This window comes from Micropterus dolomieu, linkage group LG01, assembly GCF_021292245.1.
Source record: "Micropterus dolomieu isolate WLL.071019.BEF.003 ecotype Adirondacks linkage group LG01, ASM2129224v1, whole genome shotgun sequence".
Classification (NCBI taxonomy): domain Eukaryota; kingdom Metazoa; phylum Chordata; class Actinopteri; order Centrarchiformes; family Centrarchidae; genus Micropterus; species Micropterus dolomieu.
In genome coordinates, this window is record NC_060150.1 from 47,121,890 (window position 1) to 47,141,684 (window position 19,795).

General features: G+C 43.7%; 2 protein-coding genes across 11 annotated transcripts in view; both read left to right on the top strand.

The window, feature by feature from the left end:
* The first annotated feature begins 1,165 nt into the window (after nt 1-1,165).
* On the top strand, nt 1,166-16,128 carry klhl15 (kelch-like family member 15). 7 transcript variants are annotated; one of them, XM_046044625.1, is made up of 10 exons: nt 1,166-1,184; nt 4,701-4,788; nt 5,989-6,097; nt 6,648-6,786; nt 8,033-8,221; nt 8,398-8,622; nt 8,900-9,061; nt 9,175-9,384; nt 10,771-10,961; nt 11,123-16,128. In XM_046044625.1, the coding sequence occupies exons 3-10, from the start codon at nt 6,078-6,080 to the stop codon at nt 11,880-11,882; spliced, it is 1,896 nt and encodes a 631-aa protein (XP_045900581.1). In that variant the 5' UTR covers nt 1,166-1,184; nt 4,701-4,788; nt 5,989-6,077; the 3' UTR covers nt 11,883-16,128. The 7 variants fall into 7 exon arrangements, with proteins under 7 accessions (XP_045900581.1, XP_045900591.1, XP_045900541.1 ...); XM_046044591.1 differs by lacking the exon at nt 1,166-1,184 and adding an exon at nt 1,257-1,644; XM_046044598.1 differs by lacking the exon at nt 1,166-1,184 and adding an exon at nt 1,469-1,522.
* A 1,014-nt stretch (nt 16,129-17,142) lies between these two features.
* Nucleotides 17,143-19,795, top strand: part of LOC123968393 (MICOS complex subunit MIC26-like) — an 8,754-nt gene continuing 6,101 nt past the window's right edge. The window contains exons 1-3 of one of the 4 annotated variants that reach the window (XM_046045136.1): nt 17,143-17,291; nt 17,683-17,793; nt 18,305-18,427. In XM_046045136.1, coding sequence (XP_045901092.1) covers nt 17,274-17,291; nt 17,683-17,793; nt 18,305-18,427 — 252 coding nt within the window. In that variant the 5' untranslated portion in view covers nt 17,143-17,273. Of the gene's footprint in view, nt 17,292-17,519; nt 17,539-17,682; nt 17,798-18,304; nt 18,428-19,795 lie in introns of those variants that run through there. The other 3 variants (XM_046045142.1, XM_046045151.1, XM_046045159.1) reach the window with 3 other exon arrangements.

Genomic DNA, 19,795 nt, shown 5'->3' on the forward strand with positions numbered 1-19,795 from the left:
AAATGCAATTTAAATTTGATCATCGGTGCCAACCTGCCCTCCATTCAGGACTTTTCCACAGTCAGGAAACATCACTGAAGATCCATCTCACCCCGGACACAACCTGTTCCAGCTCCTCCCCTCTGGTAGGCGCTACAGAGCACTGTACGCCAAAACCAACAGACTCAGGAACAGTTTCTTCCCACAAGCCATCACTCTGATGAACAGCTGATTTCTGACTCACAGTGTCAGAAACAATTCCTGTGCAATAACCCATAATAACTGTGTTTACTGGCTAACATTTATTCACCATTCTCTGTTTCAGTGCTGTTCATACTGTTGTATTGTCACATTGTAGATACTGTATACCAATCCACCTACCTCAGGTCATTACTCCTGCACAAAATACTTATACTTATTTATTCCAGCATCCTTTGCACTATGCTTCTTTGCACTGTGTACATGTGTACATGTATGCATGTATATGTACCTGTATATCACATCCACCTCCAACATGTACAGACTCCTGCATCCTTTGCACTCTGCTCACTGCACCATTTGTCAATATGTCTACATTGTTTTTGTTCATAGTGTGTATATTTGTGTTTTCTACACTGAAGTCTGTGTCTGACTTTATTTTATTCCTATTATTGTGATTTTGTATTTTTGTATGAGTAAGCACTCGTGAGCAATGTACAATTCAGGGTCAAATTCCTCGCATGTGTACACATACCTGGCAATAAAGCTGATTCTGATTCGGATTCAATATAGAAGAAACAAATGTGCATTGTCCAAAAAAAGCAACTTAAGTTAAAAAAAAAAACAAGTAGCTTATTACTGCATTATATTCTTTTATATTTTTATATTTATGACCTGCCAGCTGAATTTTTTTGTTTCCCTTTATATAAGCAGAAAATGTCTCCAGAATGCAGGATATTAAGTGTTTAATGCTCCAAATTACTGGGGGAGGACCCCCGACCCCCCACTCATTTCTTCTGCATTTATTATTTAAGTATAGTGTTAAAAATCTTCTCGTTTTGTTCTCGTGCATTGTCACGTCTCGTGTGTCATCGCCCCCCTATGTCCCCCCCACTTCTGAAAGTGACGCCCTTGCCTACAGTACATGAGTAAATGTGCTAGTTACTGTCCACCGCTGCAATAAAGTACAAGTAGACCTACCTCAGACCTACAGTACTCGAGTGAAGGTAGTTTAATTACAGTCCACACAGCAGCCGACAGTGACACATCTTGAACACACACGCACTCTTTGCAGCTCCGCACACAACGCCCTTCAGTTCCGCCCAAAAGGGAAATGACGCCGGTGCAGAAAATGGCGTCCGCAAAGCCTGTGGACCGCTGTGGCTTGTTACCCGTTTAATTTAGAGCCGAGTGGGGGGTCTCTGCGTCTGGCAGGCGGACGACAACATGGCAGTGCACCGCTGCCGCCCGCTCTCTTGATTCCGGAATAAACCCCGCCGCTTCATGTCCGAAGGAGCCAGAGCTGCCTGGTCGAAGAGGGGTAGTGGGGATTCGCACCGCCGAGGTGAGACGGCTCACTGTTAGCAGCCGAGCTAAAGCCTGTTACCCCCGGTCGAGCGGTGTCGGATCCCCCGTAGCTCCTGTCACCGCGAAACGGGAGTCGTGACAGTTACGGTGGCTAGTCAGGTAGCTAGCTGCAGAGCACGATATCAGCGTTTATTATATTCACTTCTGCGCACATAACCCAAATTAACTAGCTAAAAACACCTCCGGGTGCCGGAGTTGTGTGTGTGCTGGCTCAGCCTTTGTTTTGGGGCTCTAATCTGAGCATGTAAGGTCTCTGTAGCTGACTTCATTCAGCGGCTCTAATGGAAACTAAAGGAGGTAGCAGAAGGCTAACGTTAGCTTCTGTACTGCCCAGGTCAACGGTTAGTAAAGTTAGTCAGTTAGTTTAACGGTTACCCCGTTCTGTCAGTTAGTTTAACGGTTACCCTTTCTGTCAGTTAGTTTAACGGTTAACCTTTCTGTCAGTTAGTTTAACGTTCACCCCGTTCTGTCAGTTAGTTTAACGTTCACCCCGTTCTGTCAGTTAGTTTAACGGTTAACCTTTCTGTCAGTTAGTTTAACGTTCACCCCGTTCTGTCAGTTAGTTTAACGTTCACCCCGTTCTGTCAGTTAGTTTAACGGTTAACCTTTCTGTCAGTTAGTTTAACGTTCACCCCGTTCTGTCAGTTAGTTTAACGTTCACCCCGTTCTGTCAGTTAGTTTAACGGTTAACCTTTCTGTCAGTTAGTTTAACGTTCACCCCGTTCTGTCAGTTAGTTTAACGTTCACCCCGTTCTGTCAGTTAGTTTAACGGTTAACCTTTCTGTCAGTTAGTTTAACGTTCACCCCGTTCTGTCAGTTAGTTTAACGTTCACCCCGTTCTGTCAGTTAGTTTAACGGTTAACCTTTCTGTCAGTTAGTTTAACGTTCACCCCGTTCTGTCAGTTAGTTTAACGTTCACCCCGTTCTGTCAGTTAGTTTAACGGTTAACCTTTCTGTCAGTTAGTTTAACGTTCACCCCGTTCTGTCAGTTAGTTTAACGTTCACCCCGTTCTGTCAGTTAGTTTAACGGTTACCCCGTTCTGTCAGTTAGTTTAACGGTTCACCCCGTTCTGTCAGTTAGTTTAACGGTTCACCCCGTTCTGTCAGTTAGTTTAACGGTTCACCCCGTTCTGTCAGTTAGTTTAACGGTTACCCTTTCTGTCAGTTAGTTTAACGTTCACCCCATTCTGTCAGTTAGTTTGTGCTTGTATGTTGTTACTCAAATGTAAGTCGCTTTGGATAAAAGCGTCTGCCAAATGAGTAAATGTAGTTTAGAGGTTACTTTCTTTGACCCTTTCTTGCTAACGTTAGCCTTTAGCGCTGACCAACGGCTGTCCCCCCTCTCTCAGTTCTCATGGCTTTAATGTGTCTGACACAATAAATAAAACATCTAAATTTATGACGAGTCGCTTAGTTAAAAATGTTGTTTTGGTGAGTGTGAGCTGTTGTAAAAGTGAACTCAGCAGGTGTTTGTGAACGCAGGGAGAGTTAAGCTTATTGCCAAGTGAGCTGGCTCCAACCTGTTGTTGTTGTTTTGTCCTTTTTCACCCAGAGGTAAACCCAGGTGAGGTCAGTCAGTGTGAGACTCCCTTACACCAGACTACACCGGGATTTACACGGATTTAGAGAGAGACTGTGAAAAGTAAAGTAAGAGGGAGTTTTACTGCTGTTACTTAACTTTCCACTGTTATGTTTTGTTTTGAGAGAGGCCGGGGATTAATGCCAAAGGAGTACTTTTATTTAACTAGTTTTCAAGTGAGCGATAATTAATTATAGTTTTATTATTTGGTGCATAATTGTGGTTATTCATCAGGTAAAATTGCTGGTTACAGCTCACAAATACTTGTTAATTGCTTTACTCTGTTTGGTCATGTTAGTTTAACTTGAAGCTTTAGATTATATGGCTGTTAATCAAACCAATAATTCTTTTATAACTTGCATTTATTCATAAATCTATTTATGTGAACTGTATGTTTATGTCTAGCACCTAATCACCAAAGCATATTCCCCGTCAGTGTAAAATACTTGGCGATAAAGCTCATTCTGATGAGAAAACTAGAGCTGGGGGCAAGTAATCAAATTAATCAGTGTATTGATTAGTGAAGCTCAACAGAAAATTAATTGGCAACAATTCTGATAACGATTTATTTGTGTCAGTCATTTATCTATGAACATGGCAGAACAGTTGCTGGTTTTAGCTTCTCAAATGTGTGGATGTGCTAGTTTTCGTTGTCATACATGTTAGTAAATTCAGTCACTTTTGGACCAGTTGGTTGGTCAAAACAAGTCCATTCTTTTTTTCACTTCATAAACTAAAAGATTAATTGATTTATTTAAAGGAGCTGTGCACTAGAGCACCATCATCTCAGACCAAAACAAATGGGCGCTGTGGCCTGCCAGAATCCATTGAGAAAAACAGAAACTTTACCTTGCAGATCATCATAAAACACACTTCAGATTGTTATTCTAAGTGTCTGATAGCATTAATGGAAAGGATCTCTACTTTTTGTTTAACAAGAAGCAGCCGTTATAGCGCTGTTACTCATAAAAACCATAAATTTATCTCGCTGATCAGCACACAACAATCACCAACTCACAACTGGTTAAAATAAATCCTTAATTCACAGCATTAGGTGAGAAATAACCAGCTGTTAAATCGCTCTCCTCAGTGCCAACAGTTTTACAGAGAGAGACACACTTGCACTAACATGCATGTGAGGCCGGAGCGGCTGTAAAAACAAAGCAGAGAGAAGCTCGGGTGACGACACACAGACGGTGTGACGTCTTTCTCTGCTCAGGACGCCGTCACTCCACTGGATCTTTACACAGCAAATAGTTATTAGTATACAGAAGTTTTTAATAATTAAAATAATTGATAGTTGCAGCGCTGAAATATGTGATCTGTTTTAATACAAAATCATGTGTTGCAGGAAAGCTGGAGTCATTTCCTTGGCTTTATGGGAATACATATCTGTCGTAATGACCTTTATATTGTTAAAGGCTGTCCTGACGGTATCACAGCTGATGTCTTGTGGAACAGTTTGAGCTCAGTGGTTTGTAGCTTGCAGGTCCCTGAATGTGTCGTGGAAACATTTGATGGTGTCTTTCTCGTCCTCCAGCGTCTCATGGCCGTCTTTTCTTGTCTCCTCTGTTAGAACCAGGGAAACACAAACACAGGAAATGCGAGCGGCCCCTTAGCGCTCAGCCGTCAAAGCCTGTGATTGTTCGCCCGGGCTCCAAAAGGTACGACTCTTCACTCTGAAACCCTGCATGTTAAACTTAAACCAGAGCAAACTCGGCACCCATCTAACGCATCAATGCTCATGACCACCTCCTTCATTTCTACCACCTGTGTGTTTTGGTTTAACGGGGGAGAAAGTGGGCTGAAGGTTAGAGCCCTTCGTCATCACAGTGCTGAAGTGACCACTGAATCCTTAACAGCTCTGTGGCTGATGTTACGTAGCTGAGCAGGACCTTTGTGCACAGGGAACATGTCACTAGTAAAAAGTAAAAGGAGCTTGAAAAGTATTTAAAAAAGTAATCTATAAATAAAGTCACTCTACAGTTTGATAATTATATTTCCAGTTGGTTAATTTTGACCCAATTTCCTGTCCCACTCCTGGATCAGTACAGAAAAGTGTTTTCACAAACCTTCTGATGAACTGCTCATCTCCAGTAGGAAAGTGTGTTTTTGTTTGTTTAACTGGTTGTTAAATGTCTCATTCCTGTTATTACTACTTGGGTGACCATCGTTTCTAATAGTTATGATAACGTTGTACCATCCAAAGTGGCAGCAGAGATCCTGACGGGTGAGATGATCCATCAGACTGTAAACAAATCAGCCGATTATCTAAACCACTTAATCATAATTTAGGTAAAACGGATGCTGGTAATAATCCGTCATTGCTCAGGGAAACTGCAGCAAGTGAAAGGTCAAAGTTGAATCAGGATGTGGGTCCAAATAAGTTTTTCCAACCTGGATGTTTGTCTCCAGCCTGTCCGATTGTCTGACTGCCTGTCAGTGTTTCTAAATCTCTGAGTGCAGTGTTATTATTACTGATGAAACGTTATGTACTAAACTATGAAAATAACATCCAACTTGTAATAAACTGGAATAATCCTTTAATCCTAACTTCACGTCAGCCAGACTAGGCAAGTGGACGTTATGAATTTTTCTGCATTTAACACTATTTTTCTGCAGTTTTGAGTCAGAATATAAAAAGTGACGTGATCGCCTGTGTTGATCCACACGACGAGGCCAAAACTATGTGGACGCCTGTGTCCACCAATCACTCACGGGTGTAATGTCCAGGTGTCCACATACTTTTGTCCATTTTTAAATATATTTTACTTGCACAGAACTCCTTGTGTGGCTTTTATTTATTTTATTTCCAGCAGACGTTCATGCTTTAATGTGGCGGTTGTGTTGACTTTGTCGTCCAGGTGATTGACGCTCAGAAAAGGGACTTTGTTAGCATCTACTGGACACAAGGGGCACTGTCCTCTGATTGGCTCGGACAACCCCCTCTGACATGCCCGTGGCCAATCAGAGGTGAGTGTGCTGTGTGTGTGTGTGTGTGTGTGTGTGTGTGTTTGTTTTCTTCTCTCTCTTGTGTGCAGAAACGAGCTAATATTAAACATCAGTTTTGTGTGTGTGTGTGTCCATGTTGTTTTTGTGCACGACTGTGTATTTAAATGCTGAATATATTTGGATGAAGCGGCGTGCGAGTTCCCTTCTCTGACTTGATGTTTACGGACCTGGCTGTGTTGCAGTGGAGCAGGGTATTTCCCCAGTGCGTCAGAGCAGAACTGGGCTGTGAAAGAGTAACTGCTTGTTAGGATGCAGCCGAAGTGCTGAGCTTTTAATGCTGAGCGTCCTATTGAATGTCCTTCCAGCAGCACACAAACACAATCTTTCCCTCGGAGAGACTCGCAGTGTTGAGCCTGCTGAAGAAGTTTATGAATAGTTGTTCGTTCTAGTTCACCCCTGCTTTGTTTAGCCAAGTTCAGTGTCATCGTAGATCTAGCGCTCTGTGGCTCTTACCTCACCCTGTCTCCCTCCCCCGTCCGCTCCTGCGCTCTGCTCTGCTTCACGCCTCCAGGTGTGTTATGTCGGGGGCAGATGTGGAGGTGTACCTGTCCCAGGTGCATGATGGGAGTGTGTCGTCGGGCTTCCGGGCGCTGTACGAGGAGCGTCTGCTGCTCGATGTCACACTGTTGATAGAGGAGCACCACTTCCAGGTACGCAAATAAAGCTGAGGACGAAAATATACGTTGCTTTGAATGTTTGGTGTTTCACAGCCCTCATCCAAGACCGGACTCTACATACCACAGTCCTGCAGGGAGATGTCGGACATTTCAATCACAGATCTGCTGATAAAATGTGTCACAGGAATAAAGTTGAAAATATAAACTCACTGGATGGAAGGAAATCATCTTGAAGCTGTGACCTGTAAAGGACCAAAAAACATGAGGAAGTCTCTTTAAAAGTCCATACAAGGCAGGACTCTTTAATGGAAAATACTTTTCTCTATCAAAATAAAATGTTTTTGTTACTTTTCAGCCACCTAACATTTGTTTTTCCCACCTAGTACACCTCTTTCTTTCACTGAAACAAGTTTTATGAGCAGATCTGTGACAGAAATTACAACAAAATCTTTATTTATATATCACTTTACAAAACAGGGAACAAAGTACTTTACAACAATCAATGTAAAACATAAACAACGAGTCCAAATTCTGCAGGATATCCACGCAGGGTTCGAAGTATATGGTCCTGGATCAGGGCTAAGTGTGGAAAGGGTGTGGAGACAACAGGCAAAAAGTCTAACTGTGCATTCAGACACAGAAGATTGGAGATGGAGCTCTTACATACAAAGTCAATGCAAAGATGCGGTGAGATTTCCTGTCAGGCGGTGCGGAGGGGGCGCTGCGTGCAATGCAAAGTCATTTTTTAAAAAAACTGGACATTGCTTTGAGAAAAGAAAGCAAGGAAGCTGAACTACCTGGTAAATTCAGACAATGTGTGTCTGTTACTTGATTCCAGCTATAGTTGTACTTTACTGTGAAGAAGTTAGTATAGCATAGCCCTGATCGATCCAAACTCCATTAAGAAAACAAACATTTTAGAAGTTGTTGTTCTGCTGACTTGCTGACAGACCTGACAAAGCACAAATTCATATGTTTAACAAATCGGCATCATGCTGTAGTTATTTCGGCGTCTGTTTGATTCGTTTATCTCGACTAATTCACAGCAAAATGCTTAATTTGTTTTCATACAGCTGTAGTAATGGCGAGTTGCGTTTATTTGAATTACTGCATTGTGTGCCAACACTCTGCAGTAGTCCAGGGATAAAACCCCCGTAAGGAAAGCGACGCGAGGATTAAATTAGCGTTTGGTCTGAATGCACAGTAAAGACTTAAAAATGCAGCGTTGCAGTGCTGCCGTTTATGTGAACGAGTGTCCGTGTGGCGTTCCCTCCAACAGGCCCACAAGGCGCTTCTGGCCACCCAGAGCGACTACTTCCGGGTCATGTTCACAGCAGACATGAGGGAGAGGGACCAGGACAAGATCCACATGAAGGGGCTGACAGCCGCTGGGTTCGGCCACATTCTCCGATTCATGTACTACGGCTCGCTGGAGCTCAGCATGCCCACCGTCCAGGAGATCCTTCAGGTAACGCCGTGCACCCTCTGACATCCTCCCTGCGCTGCTTCTGGCAACGCAGTTGTGCTTCTGTTTCAGTCAGGACTGATGTCAAGATGACACAGGAGTTGTCCAGATCTATTTTAAACTCTCTCACACAGACGACCTCTGTTTCCTCCTCCTCCCTTCTCTTCCTGTCCCGGCAGGCGGCCATGTACGTGCAGCTGACGGAGGCGGTGGAGTTCTGCTGCTCCTTCCTGCTGGCCAAGATCTGTCTGGAGAACTGTGCCGAGGTCATGCGGCTCCTGGAGGACTTCAGCGTGGGCGTGGAGGGCGTCCAGGAGCAGCTCGACAACTTCCTACTCGACAACTTTGTCCCCCTCATGAGCCGACCCGACTTCCTGTCCTACCTCAGCCTCGAGAGACTGCAGGTCCGGCTGTTGTTGTTGTTGTTGTTTTGAACGCCTGACACAGCAGATTAGAACAATAAATACAAACGCAGTCAAACACTTTCTGGAAGTTTGTGTTGGATTAATTGTGACCCAGATAAATTCTCATCAGGACATTTTCCAGAATGTGAGTGATCTCTGGGGAACAAACCGTCTAACGGTGACACGGTTTCTAATTTACCTGAAACCTCAGTTTGTCGTTATACATTCACAGGTCAGCCAACGTTTCTCTCTGTCTTTCTCTTTGTCTCTGGACCAGGCGTACCTGAACAGCGATGCTCTGAGTCGCTTCCCAGAAATCGAGCTGTATGAAGCGGTCCAGGGCTGGCTGCGACACGACCGGCGGCGCTGGAGGCACACCGACACCATCGTGCAGTCCATCCGCTTCTGCCTCATGACTCCTGCCAACATCTTTGAGAAGGTGAGTTCTGCTTCCCGACACGTTTCCTCCTCCTGCAGGCAGCTGAGGGTCCAGCTTTGGAGTCCGTGCGTTTTACTGATGTTGTCTTCTTGTCCTCCTTTTCCTCGCCACAGGTGAAGACGTCAGAGTTCTACCGTTACTCCAGGCAGCTGAGGCAGGAGGTGGATCAGGCGCTCAGCTACTTTCATGATGTCAACCAGCAGCCTCTGGTGGAGACGCGCTCCAACCGGATCCGCTCCGTCCGCCCGCAGACCGCCGTCTTCAGGGGAATGATCGGTCACAGCATGGTCAACAGCAAGATCCTGCTGCTGCAGCGCCCGAAGGTGTCCGCCCGTTTGTCTGCCTGCAAGGCACTATGTGAACGTTTCTTAGCACCCAGTGAAGATAATTCCCGTGTTTGGTGGTTGGGCTTCACGTGCAGTAGTTTCGTGAATGTCAGTAGACTTTGAGCTGCTTTGTCATGACCTCTGACCTTCTTTTAGAAGAGGGCATGCACAGAGATAATGTAGCTGCAGCAATCTGTTTTGTGACAATACACTTAACTCATGAGATGAGACATTTTTAAATGTTTCTTACATGTTGTTTCTTTGTGTCTGTCACTCTGTTGAGGTTTATTGTTTCCACCTGGTACCAAAAATGCTGCCACACAAACGAGTTAAAAGTGGCGGGGGCATCTGCTCTGATTTCACCCTCACACTCCGTCATGCTGATACCGTGAGACAGCTTTTCACCTCAACGAGAAATAATATCACGACCGTAGTTGTACCTGCTGTTATTGAAGGACTGCACAGGTGTTCTTAACAACCGCTGCATGTCGTTACTGTCGACCATAATTTCCAACCGTCCGAGTAGTTTGTTTCAGTACAAGTTGCAGAGACTGGATTATCTTTTTTCGGGAGGATCCAGTGTTTTCAGTGGCTACAACAGCTTGTGTACACGGAGTGCTAAAAGGTAGAGGAGAATCATAAATGGGCTGTACTGCTTGCTTTGTCTTTAGTGATGGATCAGGCTACTAATTGTTTTAATCAACTGTTATGAATTAAACCAGCAGTGGGCAGATTTAGAACAAGTCTTAGACGCAGGGAAAGTTTTAGTAAATCACTGTTAGTGATGTGAAGTAAATGTGAATAAACCGTGGGTGTAGTACTTTGAGATCTTCTGTTCTCCACGGTACCTTGAGAAATAATGAGCAAACAGCTGACAGGGCAAAAACACATTTGGCAGTAAAATATTAAAAACCGTAGGATTGTACTCGTGTTGGAGGGAGGTTTTTATTAATTTTTTTATTTTTTTTTACCCCTCTGAGCGTCTAACCTCCAGACCACAATGTGTCTGTAGTGTCATAAAGTACGAGCTGCAATCACGTGTCTTGTAAGATTCATAATTTTTTTTTATCAGTTTATGATTTTAAATGAAAATTTGTCCATTTTAGATTTATAATTTCTTTCTTGTTCAGCTGTTTAAACAACATTTAAGGTTGAAGATTTCTTTGTTTGATTGAAAAAGGGGTTTGTAGATAAACGGGTTTATTCCACAGTACAAAGAGCCAGGTATTGAAAAAAGTATTGTTCTGGTATTTGAACAGGATCATATTGGCTCTAGTATTATGTTATTATATTATCATTTCAAACAACTTCCAGCCCAACTCTGATCCAACTCTAGTTGTTTCATATAATCTGAAATCCGCGACCTGTGTTTGATTCCCTCAGGTGTGGTGGGAGCTGGAGGGACCTCAGGTGCCGCTGCGACCCGACTGCCTGGCAATCGTTAACAACTTTGCCTTCCTGTTGGGAGGAGAGGAGCTCGGGCCCGACGGGGAGTTTCATGCCTCATCCAAAGTCTACCGCTACGACCCTCGACAGAACTCGTGGCTACGCATGGCTGACATGTCGGTGCCCAGGTGAGAGGCGTCACTTATTTATTTTTTTCTTCATGTGAAAAGCACAAGTATTTTCTTTTCTTGGCTCATTTTATTTTAATTTCAAGGTGGTGATGCAGATGCTCACCGACTCCTTGCCAACTTTATTTGAATTAATTCATATTCATGTTTGTCGTTTGCAGGTCAGAGTTTGCTGTGGGCGTCATCGGCAAGTTTATTTACGCGGTGGCGGGCCGCACGCGAGACGAGACCTTCTATTCCACAGAGCGCTATGACATCACAGAGGACCGCTGGGAGTTCGTGGACCCGTATCCTGTAAACAAGTACGGTCACGAGGGAACGGTCCTCAACGGTAAACTGTACATCACCGGCGGCATCACCTCCTCCTCCACCTCCAAACAGGTGTGCGTGTTCGACCCGGGGCGGGAGGCCGGAGGCGGGGGAGGAGGCGGGAGCTCAGGCGGGTCAGACGCACACAGGACACGCGCCGGCCGAGGCCCGCTGCTGCCCGGCACCCACGCCAGCTGCTGGGAGAACAAATCCAAAATGAACTACGCCCGTTGTTTCCACAAGATGATCTCTCACAACGGGAAGCTGTACGTGTTCGGAGGCGTGTGCGTGATCCTGCGGGCTTCCTTCGAGTCGCAGGGCTGCCCGTCCACCGAGGTGTACGACCCCGACACCGACGAGTGGACCATCCTCGCCTCCATGCCTATTGGGCGCAGCGGCCACGGGGTGGCGGTGTTGGACAGGCAGATCATGGTGCTGGGCGGTCTGTGTTACAACGGCCACTACAGTGACTCCATCCTCACCTTCGACCCCGACGAAAACAAGTGGAAGGAGGACGAGTATCCCAGGATGCCTTGCAAACTGGACGGTCTGCAGGTGTGCAGTCTGCACTTCCCAGAGTATGTGCTAGAGCACGTTAGACGCTGCAGCTGAGGTCTGCTCCACAACGAGCCTCCTTTTTATAGAAACGAGGATGCACTGACTGAAGTCTCCCGCTGGGAGAGCGGGTGTTTACGGGTGGGAGACTCTGCTTTTAAATAGAGACCAGCACCTCGGGTGAGGAAAAGATGGCCGGGCCATAGATTTGCTGTTCTTACTGAAGCCAATCGAAGCGTGGCGCGGTGAGACGCCACATGTTAGCAGTCAGCTTGGACATTTTCAAAATCAGCTTTCTCAGAAAATTAAGGAAAAATATTTGTGGGGAGAGGGAAAAAAAAAAGGTTGAATCTGCTGGTTTATGTTGGACTGTGGTCAGTTTCTATTCTACTGCTCGCCGACTGTATTTAGGCTGTCCAGTCGGGCTCACTGCAGAAACGCACTGGAAGCATCAGATCCATCCGCAGAGGGACCTGAACTTGTTTTATTCATCATGAGGAATTGTCTGAATTAGGTTTCTTTGCCTGCACCCTGAGATTTTGACCTAAATCATCAAGTTGCTCTTATTGACAAATAGGTTAGTGAATGCCAAAACATGACTGCTGCTATTTCAACCAATTACAAAATACCCAATAAGATATAAAAGAGTTAAAGAATATGATCAGGTATATAAACAAAATATTAACACTATGTGTAGTGTAGCTAACCTTACATATACGAAGCAGACTGTAGAGACCCTCTGACAGATACGGCTTGTTACAGATGCTGCTGACTCTCCTGATTATTCATTCATAAAATCATCAGTTGTTCGCTTCCAGTGCGTTTCACAGTTTCCTCCTAATTCTGCTCTTTACTCCCAGATATGTGCTCATGTCCATACATCACTGTGTCTTTCTGTCCCCTCTGCCTCCTCCGTCTGAGTTTGAGAGTATGTGTGTGAGAGCTGAATGCAAGAAGAAAAAAACATAACACTACATGATGCACGAGGTTCTTCATTCGATGGCGTGTGAACGGGGATCCACAGGGGTCAAACGGTTGTTTTTACTAGATAACATGAAGGAAAGCTCTTCCTGTGTCCGTCTCCTCTCTGGCAGTGCTTTACTCACACTCTTCTACATTCCCTGCACTTTACTGGTTTGTTATCGTGGCTGTAGAGTTGATTAACACGCTGTAATGGTACATGCGGTTAGCAGTGTCTGAAATTAACCTTCTGACTGGTGAGTCCAGATGAACTAAAGATGATGAAAATGTGCAGCTGTAGTTGAAATAGTTAAGAAACACGGCGCCTCATGCAAGAACATTTTCATATCCTTATCCTGAACTTCTCTTTCTACGTTCTGCCTTTAGTTTGTTTGTACGAGAGCTTCATTTACCAAACTCTTAGCTGCACAAACACGTAAATAGGGAACGATTATTTTCAGTATCGACTAATCTGCCTAATATTTTTACGATTAATCGTTTAGTCTACAAATTGTCAAGAAATTGTGACAATTGCTCATCACAGTTCTCCAGAGCCCAAAGCGACGTCTTCAAATTGCTTCAGTCTAAAAACCCAAAGACTCTTCATTTACCATCATTAATGACAAAGAAAAGCAGCAATTATTTACATATAAGTAACTGTTGCAGCTCTAGTCGTAAGCAGCTTGTTTCAGCCTGTTGATGATGATGATGGTTTGTGAGATCTCATCAGTAGCCCTAAAGTTGCCACGGAAGGCTTCATGTTCAGCTCTGTTTCTGGGAGGGTTTCGTTCACATACATGTTACCAAAGAGTAAGAGAGAAGACGCTCACACTGCAGAGCTTCAAGTCCTGCTGATGGAAATGAGCAAACTAATCCAGCAGTGTCCGTTTAGTGGGATTAGAGGACAGCTGTTAGTGACGCTCGCTTAGAGCAGCGCTTTACTGTGACAGACAGACAGAGGGAAATATTAGACGAGATAATATTAAAGCTTTTAGCAGGTGATGTTACAGCAGAGGATGCGCTGCAGAAAGACTCTGAAACTACTGAAGTTGTCCTAGTTATGTTTTATTTTTGTATATTTAAACTCCAGATTCAGTCAGATTAAGGTGTTATGAGTTCAGGTCTGACTCGTCCGACAAATCTTTCCTCTGACTGGTTCTTGCACGGGGCCCGTTGTTTATCCTCCTGTAAATTGAGCTACACGTTTCATGTATGTCATGTACCAAAACCAGGTTACGTGTCTTTTAGATTTCAGCTTGTTTACCCTCTTATACGACCGAACAGAGCTCAGTATAAACAAAAGCTTTCAGCTGCGAGTGACTCAAACAATTACCAGCCAGTGTTTCCAGAGGATTTTTACCACCAAAGCTGAATCATACCAGCGCTTTGCAGACAGCTGTGTTGATTTCAGACATTGAAATGTCACCTGGAGTGCTTCAGTCATATCCGTTATTCTGTCGCCACGCTCACTGTAAGGCCTTCACATACACGCAGTCCGGCGCCTTGATCCTGCAGCCCAGCAAACCCTGCTCGATTACCAGCTCCATGTTTTCTGAACTAGTCCTTATTTATTTTTTTCCCATGAGCCAACTGTGAAAAGGGCTAGAGCACATACTGACGCAGTTCTGTATGTCGGCCGTGTATTTAATTAATATTTATTTTCTGAAGTATTGCTTTCACCGAGCTATGCAGTAACAGTAGTAGGGTTATTTATTATGACAAGAATTTCATTGTGAATCGTGTTGTTTTTTTAAATTGTTCTTTGTCCTCGGCCGTCCGTCCCGTCCACCTCAGCAGCTCTGCATGTGGCTAATGAACGGATGCTGTTTCAGTGTAAACGGATGAGAAGGGTTAATAAAAGGCATCAGTGGAAACATGTGACAGTAACAGATGAACAGGTACAGCTTTTAAAGGAGGGTACTGGTGTCCTTACACATGACTGTCCACTTATTATCGTCTCCAGAAGCTTTACATGTTCCTGTATGCAAATTCTCTCCAGATGTTGAATTTACAGATTGTTTTATAAGTTCTTAAATGCAACCTTGTTTGTAGGCGGCATGTTTTTGAGGAATCAGACTTGAATTTTCTTCATGACACAAAAACACTCCGGTATTATCCTTTAAAGTCATGTTTCTTTGTGTTAACGGTGTCCCTGCTGTCCACACACTCGCACACAAACACAAACCTTGAGTCCTGAGAACACAGCTTTACCGTGTTCATGCGACGCCACAGGGGGTTTGTCCGTTTGGGGAGATCTTTGTGGCGCTCGGTAGAAGTCTTGGGTTGTGTATTTTCCACGTCGACGCCTCCTCAGCAGTGAGAAGTTGCGTGACTTCATATAAAGCAGCTTTGATTTCAAAATGTTTGAAAGCAAAAAATTACAGAAATTGCGTTATGTGCTGCAACTAACGATTATTATAAATCAATTAATTGTTTTAATGTAAAAAAAAAAAGTCCAACTGATGTCTTTAAATGTTTTGTTTTGTTCGACCAACAGTCCAAAACTCAAAGATGTCTCATTTACTGTCAAAATATGACAAAGAAAAGCTGCAGATCGTCAGTTTTGAGAAGCTGGAACCAGCAAATATTTGGTATTTTTGCTTAAAAAATGACAGAAGCTAAATGACACTAAAGAAAACTAAACATTTATGTTAATCTACATGGTTTTTATTTCTCACATGCTTTGGCAACATAAACGTCCCGTTGAACTGAAGTAAAAGAAAAATAAACTTAATTTCCCCCTAAAATTTAAAACCTTTTCTGCTTTCAAACATTTTTATTGCTGCAGTTTGTTCACATTCTTCATGTTTTAAGGTTCAAGTAAATTTTTATTTATATAAATGTCACATATTTTCGTCGAGGGGGGGCTTCAAAACATTTCATATTATCGATGTTCACACTGTTTTAGCACTTTTTTCCGCTCCAGAACAACCACACAAGTGTCACACGTTGTAAAACGCACCAATGATCACACTGTCCGAGGCAGGTCTTTAGCTCCACGTCTCCTTTTGCGTCACCGCACTCTGCATCCTCTCGCCGCTCCTCCTCCTCTCATGTTGCTCTTAAAAGAAGAAACGTGTAACCGATGACGTACTACTGTCCTGACCTGAGGCACATTCATTCATTCATTCATTCATAGCGCAGCATCCTTTAGTCCTTCAGTCTGTCAGTAGGAAAACAGAGTAGAGGATTAAAAAAATAAACATACCTTGCAACAACGACTGTATCTGAAAAAGAAAGTGAAATCAGATTAACATATCTTAATAATAATCTGAGTAGAAACTCTTTGGAAACGATTTGTAACTTCTTTCCAGAAATAAATGTTCATATTGGTCAACTTTCAGCTGGCTGCCCGAGTGCTTTTATATCAGCATGTGTGTTTCTGACTCGGTTTGTTATAATATTATTCAGTCAGAAGGAGCTCTGTGAGTATTGTGACGGCTAGAGCTGCATCAAACGATCATTTTAATTTGGATGAATTTGTCAATTATCTGAATTTAAGTTGTTTTTATTGGTCTTTGAAGTGTCAGAAAATAGTGAAAATGCTCATCACAAGTTTTTAGAGTATCTACATGTGGTGTTTTGTCTGATTAACAACAGATTTACAACAGAGGGAATCTATAAATCCTCACGTTTAAGAAGCTGGAATCAGTGAGCGTTTTTTAATTTCAGTTTGATAAATGGCTTCAGTGACGATGAAGATACTTGACAGTAAGTTTTCTGTTGACTGAATCGCCTGATGTTCCTGCAACAGTGGGTGAAAAAATAAATAAAATACTTCTACTTCCTCTCCCCTACATCTCAGAGGAAAATGGTGTGTAGCAATCTGACAGCTTTAGTTTACACATGAACATTTTTACACAAAACAAAGAGCTTATAAACTGAACTTTACACAAGTACAGCTGAAGCGATTAGTGGATTGACTTTTAAATTTATAGGCAAATAAATTGATCATTTTAAGGTTTTTTTTGTCCTGTAAAAACATTTGATAGTTTCAGCTTCTCACATGTGAAGATTTTCTGCTTTTTTTTCTCTGAACGACTGGGATGTCTGTAAATAACTGAGTTAAGGTTTGGACACAACGAGCATTGTGAAGGTGTCGCTCTGGGTGTGACTGTGACGGCAGAATCTTTACAAACCAAACAAGCTTAACAATTACAGCAGCAGCAGCATCCTGCTTTTACATTAATGCGTGAGGAATATTGATCTGATGAGAGAACATATAAAAGTCCAACAGGGACATTTTACTGCTTTAACACTTCTACTACATACTTTTCCATACATGTACATTTTCTTCATTATACTTCCGCTTAGAGTAAAACTTTTAATGCAGGACTTTTACTACTAACAGAGTATTTTTACAGTGTTTTAGTACTTCTGGAAAAAGCGTCCGATGTTTTGATTGACAGGTGAAGAAAAACGCGCATGCGCCGTTGCTCACATCAGCCCTCCGGCTTACCGTAGAAAAGCGAAGCGTTGTGGACGAACATGTCATATGTGAAACTGGTGAGTTTTGTTACGATTGTCACCTTTTGACACCTTTAACATCATGTATTTAATACGCGGTGGCTGATATCTGGTGTTGTGTATGCTTGTGGTGTTACACACTGATATTGTTACAATACAAACTTAGTGAAACTTTGGTGAAATGAGTCAACAGCTAACGTTAGCATGTCGTTAGCTCCTGTCGCTAACACAGGTCAGTTAAGGTGACCTGTTTCCCTCTTTGTTCAAGACTATGCGGGGTTAAATGGTGCGTTTTAATTTCCTCTCGCGGTTTAAAGTGTCTGAATTAATAATGATGAATGTAGTAACTGGCAGCAGAGCCTCGTTTAGCGCTTCCCCAGTTAGCTTTAGCCTCACCAGCTGTGTGTGTCTTCTGCCGGTTGGCCGCCAGGTGTCGCTGTTTGTCGGAGCTCCGGGTGTGACGGCGCTGCTGAGCGGCTCGGTGCAGGCGGCCAGCGAGGCGAAGAAGAAGAGCTCCCAGCCCGCTCTGAGCATCGATGAGGTGGGTCAGTGTTTTAATATATCAATACACGTGTTCATACCTGACAGGACGGTCTGTTGTTAATTAAACTTTATTTATAACTGTGGAAAAATGTTACAGCAGCAAAGTCACTTCAATCAGAGAACAGTTGGGATGTAATACAGAAACCTGAAGTAGTATTATACTACATAGGTCTGTCCTAGTATTGTATCAGTCAAGTATAAAGTCAGTAAACATATGTTCACTAAAAGACAAGGTAAGTTACACAAAGCATATTTTAGTTTAAGACTGAAACAGATAAACTGCCAAGGGACACATTTATTGTCCCCACAGAGAAAACAACTGTAGGTGCTGCAGAACTGAACCGTGTTTCTCCTTCGTCTCATGTCCTCTTTTGTTGGACCTGCAACTTTGCATAGATGGCATAAACAAACAGTGTTGTTGATGCGTCTTGTTTCAAAACAGAGAAGTAATTCATGTATCAGTGGATTCTACGTTAACACAGACTTTCCTCTCGTTGTTTCTTGTTTAGCTGCCGTCGTTATACACCATCCCTGAAGCAGAGCCTCGCCATGTGGAGCCAGAGGCGGGGACGGTGGAGCGGAGCGTCGCATCGCTGAGGAAATGGGCCGAACCGTACACGAGCCAGTGTCAGGTGTGTTCATACATCACCTGTCAACAAAGATATTCAGGAGTAGCTTAACAAATCTCTGGAGGGGGGGGACGACAAGAATTGAATGCCAAAGAAGAATTAAAATCAAGGACAGCTGGACTTGGTTGAAGATACTGGAAGACGTTTCGTCCCTCATCCAAAGGACTTCTTCAGTTCTGACTGACTGGCAGGGAAACTCAGCTATTTAACCTCAGTGGGGTCGTTGGCCCGGGTCATCGATACCGACCTGTCCTTTTCAATGTGTACAGCGCAGTCCAGGAAGGCCAAACTGTTGTTGTGAACATCTTCTCGTGTGAACTTGATGTTACTGTCCACAGAGTTGATGTGTTCTGTGAAGGCTTGCACTTCCTGGCTTTTAATTTTGACCCAGGTGTCGTCCACATATCTGTACCAGTGGCTCGGTGCTGTTCCTCTGAAGGAGTTGAGGGCTTTATTCTCCACTTCTTCCATGTAGATGTTTGCCACAATCGGGGATACCGGTGAGCCCATGGCACAGCCATGCTTCTGTCTGTAGAATCCACCGTTGTACTGGAAGTAGGTGGTGTTTAGACAGAGGTCGAGTAATTTGCAGATTTGGTCAGGGCTGAGGCTGGTTCTGTTGTCCAGGGTGTTGTCTTGTGTTAGCCGTTTCCTAACGGTTTCTACTGCCTCTATGGTGGGGATGCAGACGAACAAAGAAGTCACGTCATAGGATACCATGGTTTCATCTGGATCTAGTTTTAGTCCTCGAACTTTGTTTACAAAGTCAATAGAGTTTTGGACGTGGTGAGGCGTGTTTCCCACCATTGGAGCTAAGATGGTGGAAATGTGTTTGGCAATGTTGTAGGTGACCGAGTTAATGCTGCTGATAATCGGCCTGAGTGGGGCTCCTTCTTTGTGTATCTTGGGTAGTCCATAAATGCATGGAATGGCTTCTCCAGGATACAGACGGTAATATTGTTCACGGGTGATGGTGTTGTCCTTCTGTAACTGTTGTAGACATTCTATGGCCTTTTTCTTGTATCCGCTGGTTGGGTCTCGTCTCAGTGTCTCATATGTGTTTGTGTCCATTAGTAGTGTGTTGACTTTGTTCTGGTAGTCCGCTGTGTTAAGTACTACCGTGCATCTTCCTTTGTCAGCAGGTAGGATAGTGATGTTTTGATCCTTGCTCAGAGATGTCACAGCCTTCATTTCTTGGATGGTGAGGTTGGAAGGGGGGGCCTTCGCATTAGAAAGGGCTGCAGATACCTTTAGTCTGAGCTGTTCCGCTTCCGTTTCTGTTAATTTGTTTTTCCTAATGGCCGATTCTGTGGCTGTGATGAGGTCTACTATCGGTAGTTGCTGTGGTGTAATGGCGAAGTTTAATCCTTT

What these genes read in the sequence shown, in the direction of transcription:
- klhl15 (XM_046044585.1), top strand. Translation starts at nt 1,462, where the DNA reads ATGTCCGAAGGAGCCAGAGCTGCCTGGTCGAAGAGGGGTAGTGGGGAT. An exon ending in CTGCCAACATCTTTGAGAAG is followed by an intron (nt 9,062 to 9,174) that starts GTGAGTTCTGCT and finishes TCCTCGCCACAG; the next exon opens with GTGAAGACGTCAGAGTTCTA. An exon ending in GCTGACATGTCGGTGCCCAG is followed by an intron (nt 10,962 to 11,122) that starts GTGAGAGGCGTC and finishes TGTCGTTTGCAG; the next exon opens with GTCAGAGTTTGCTGTGGGCG.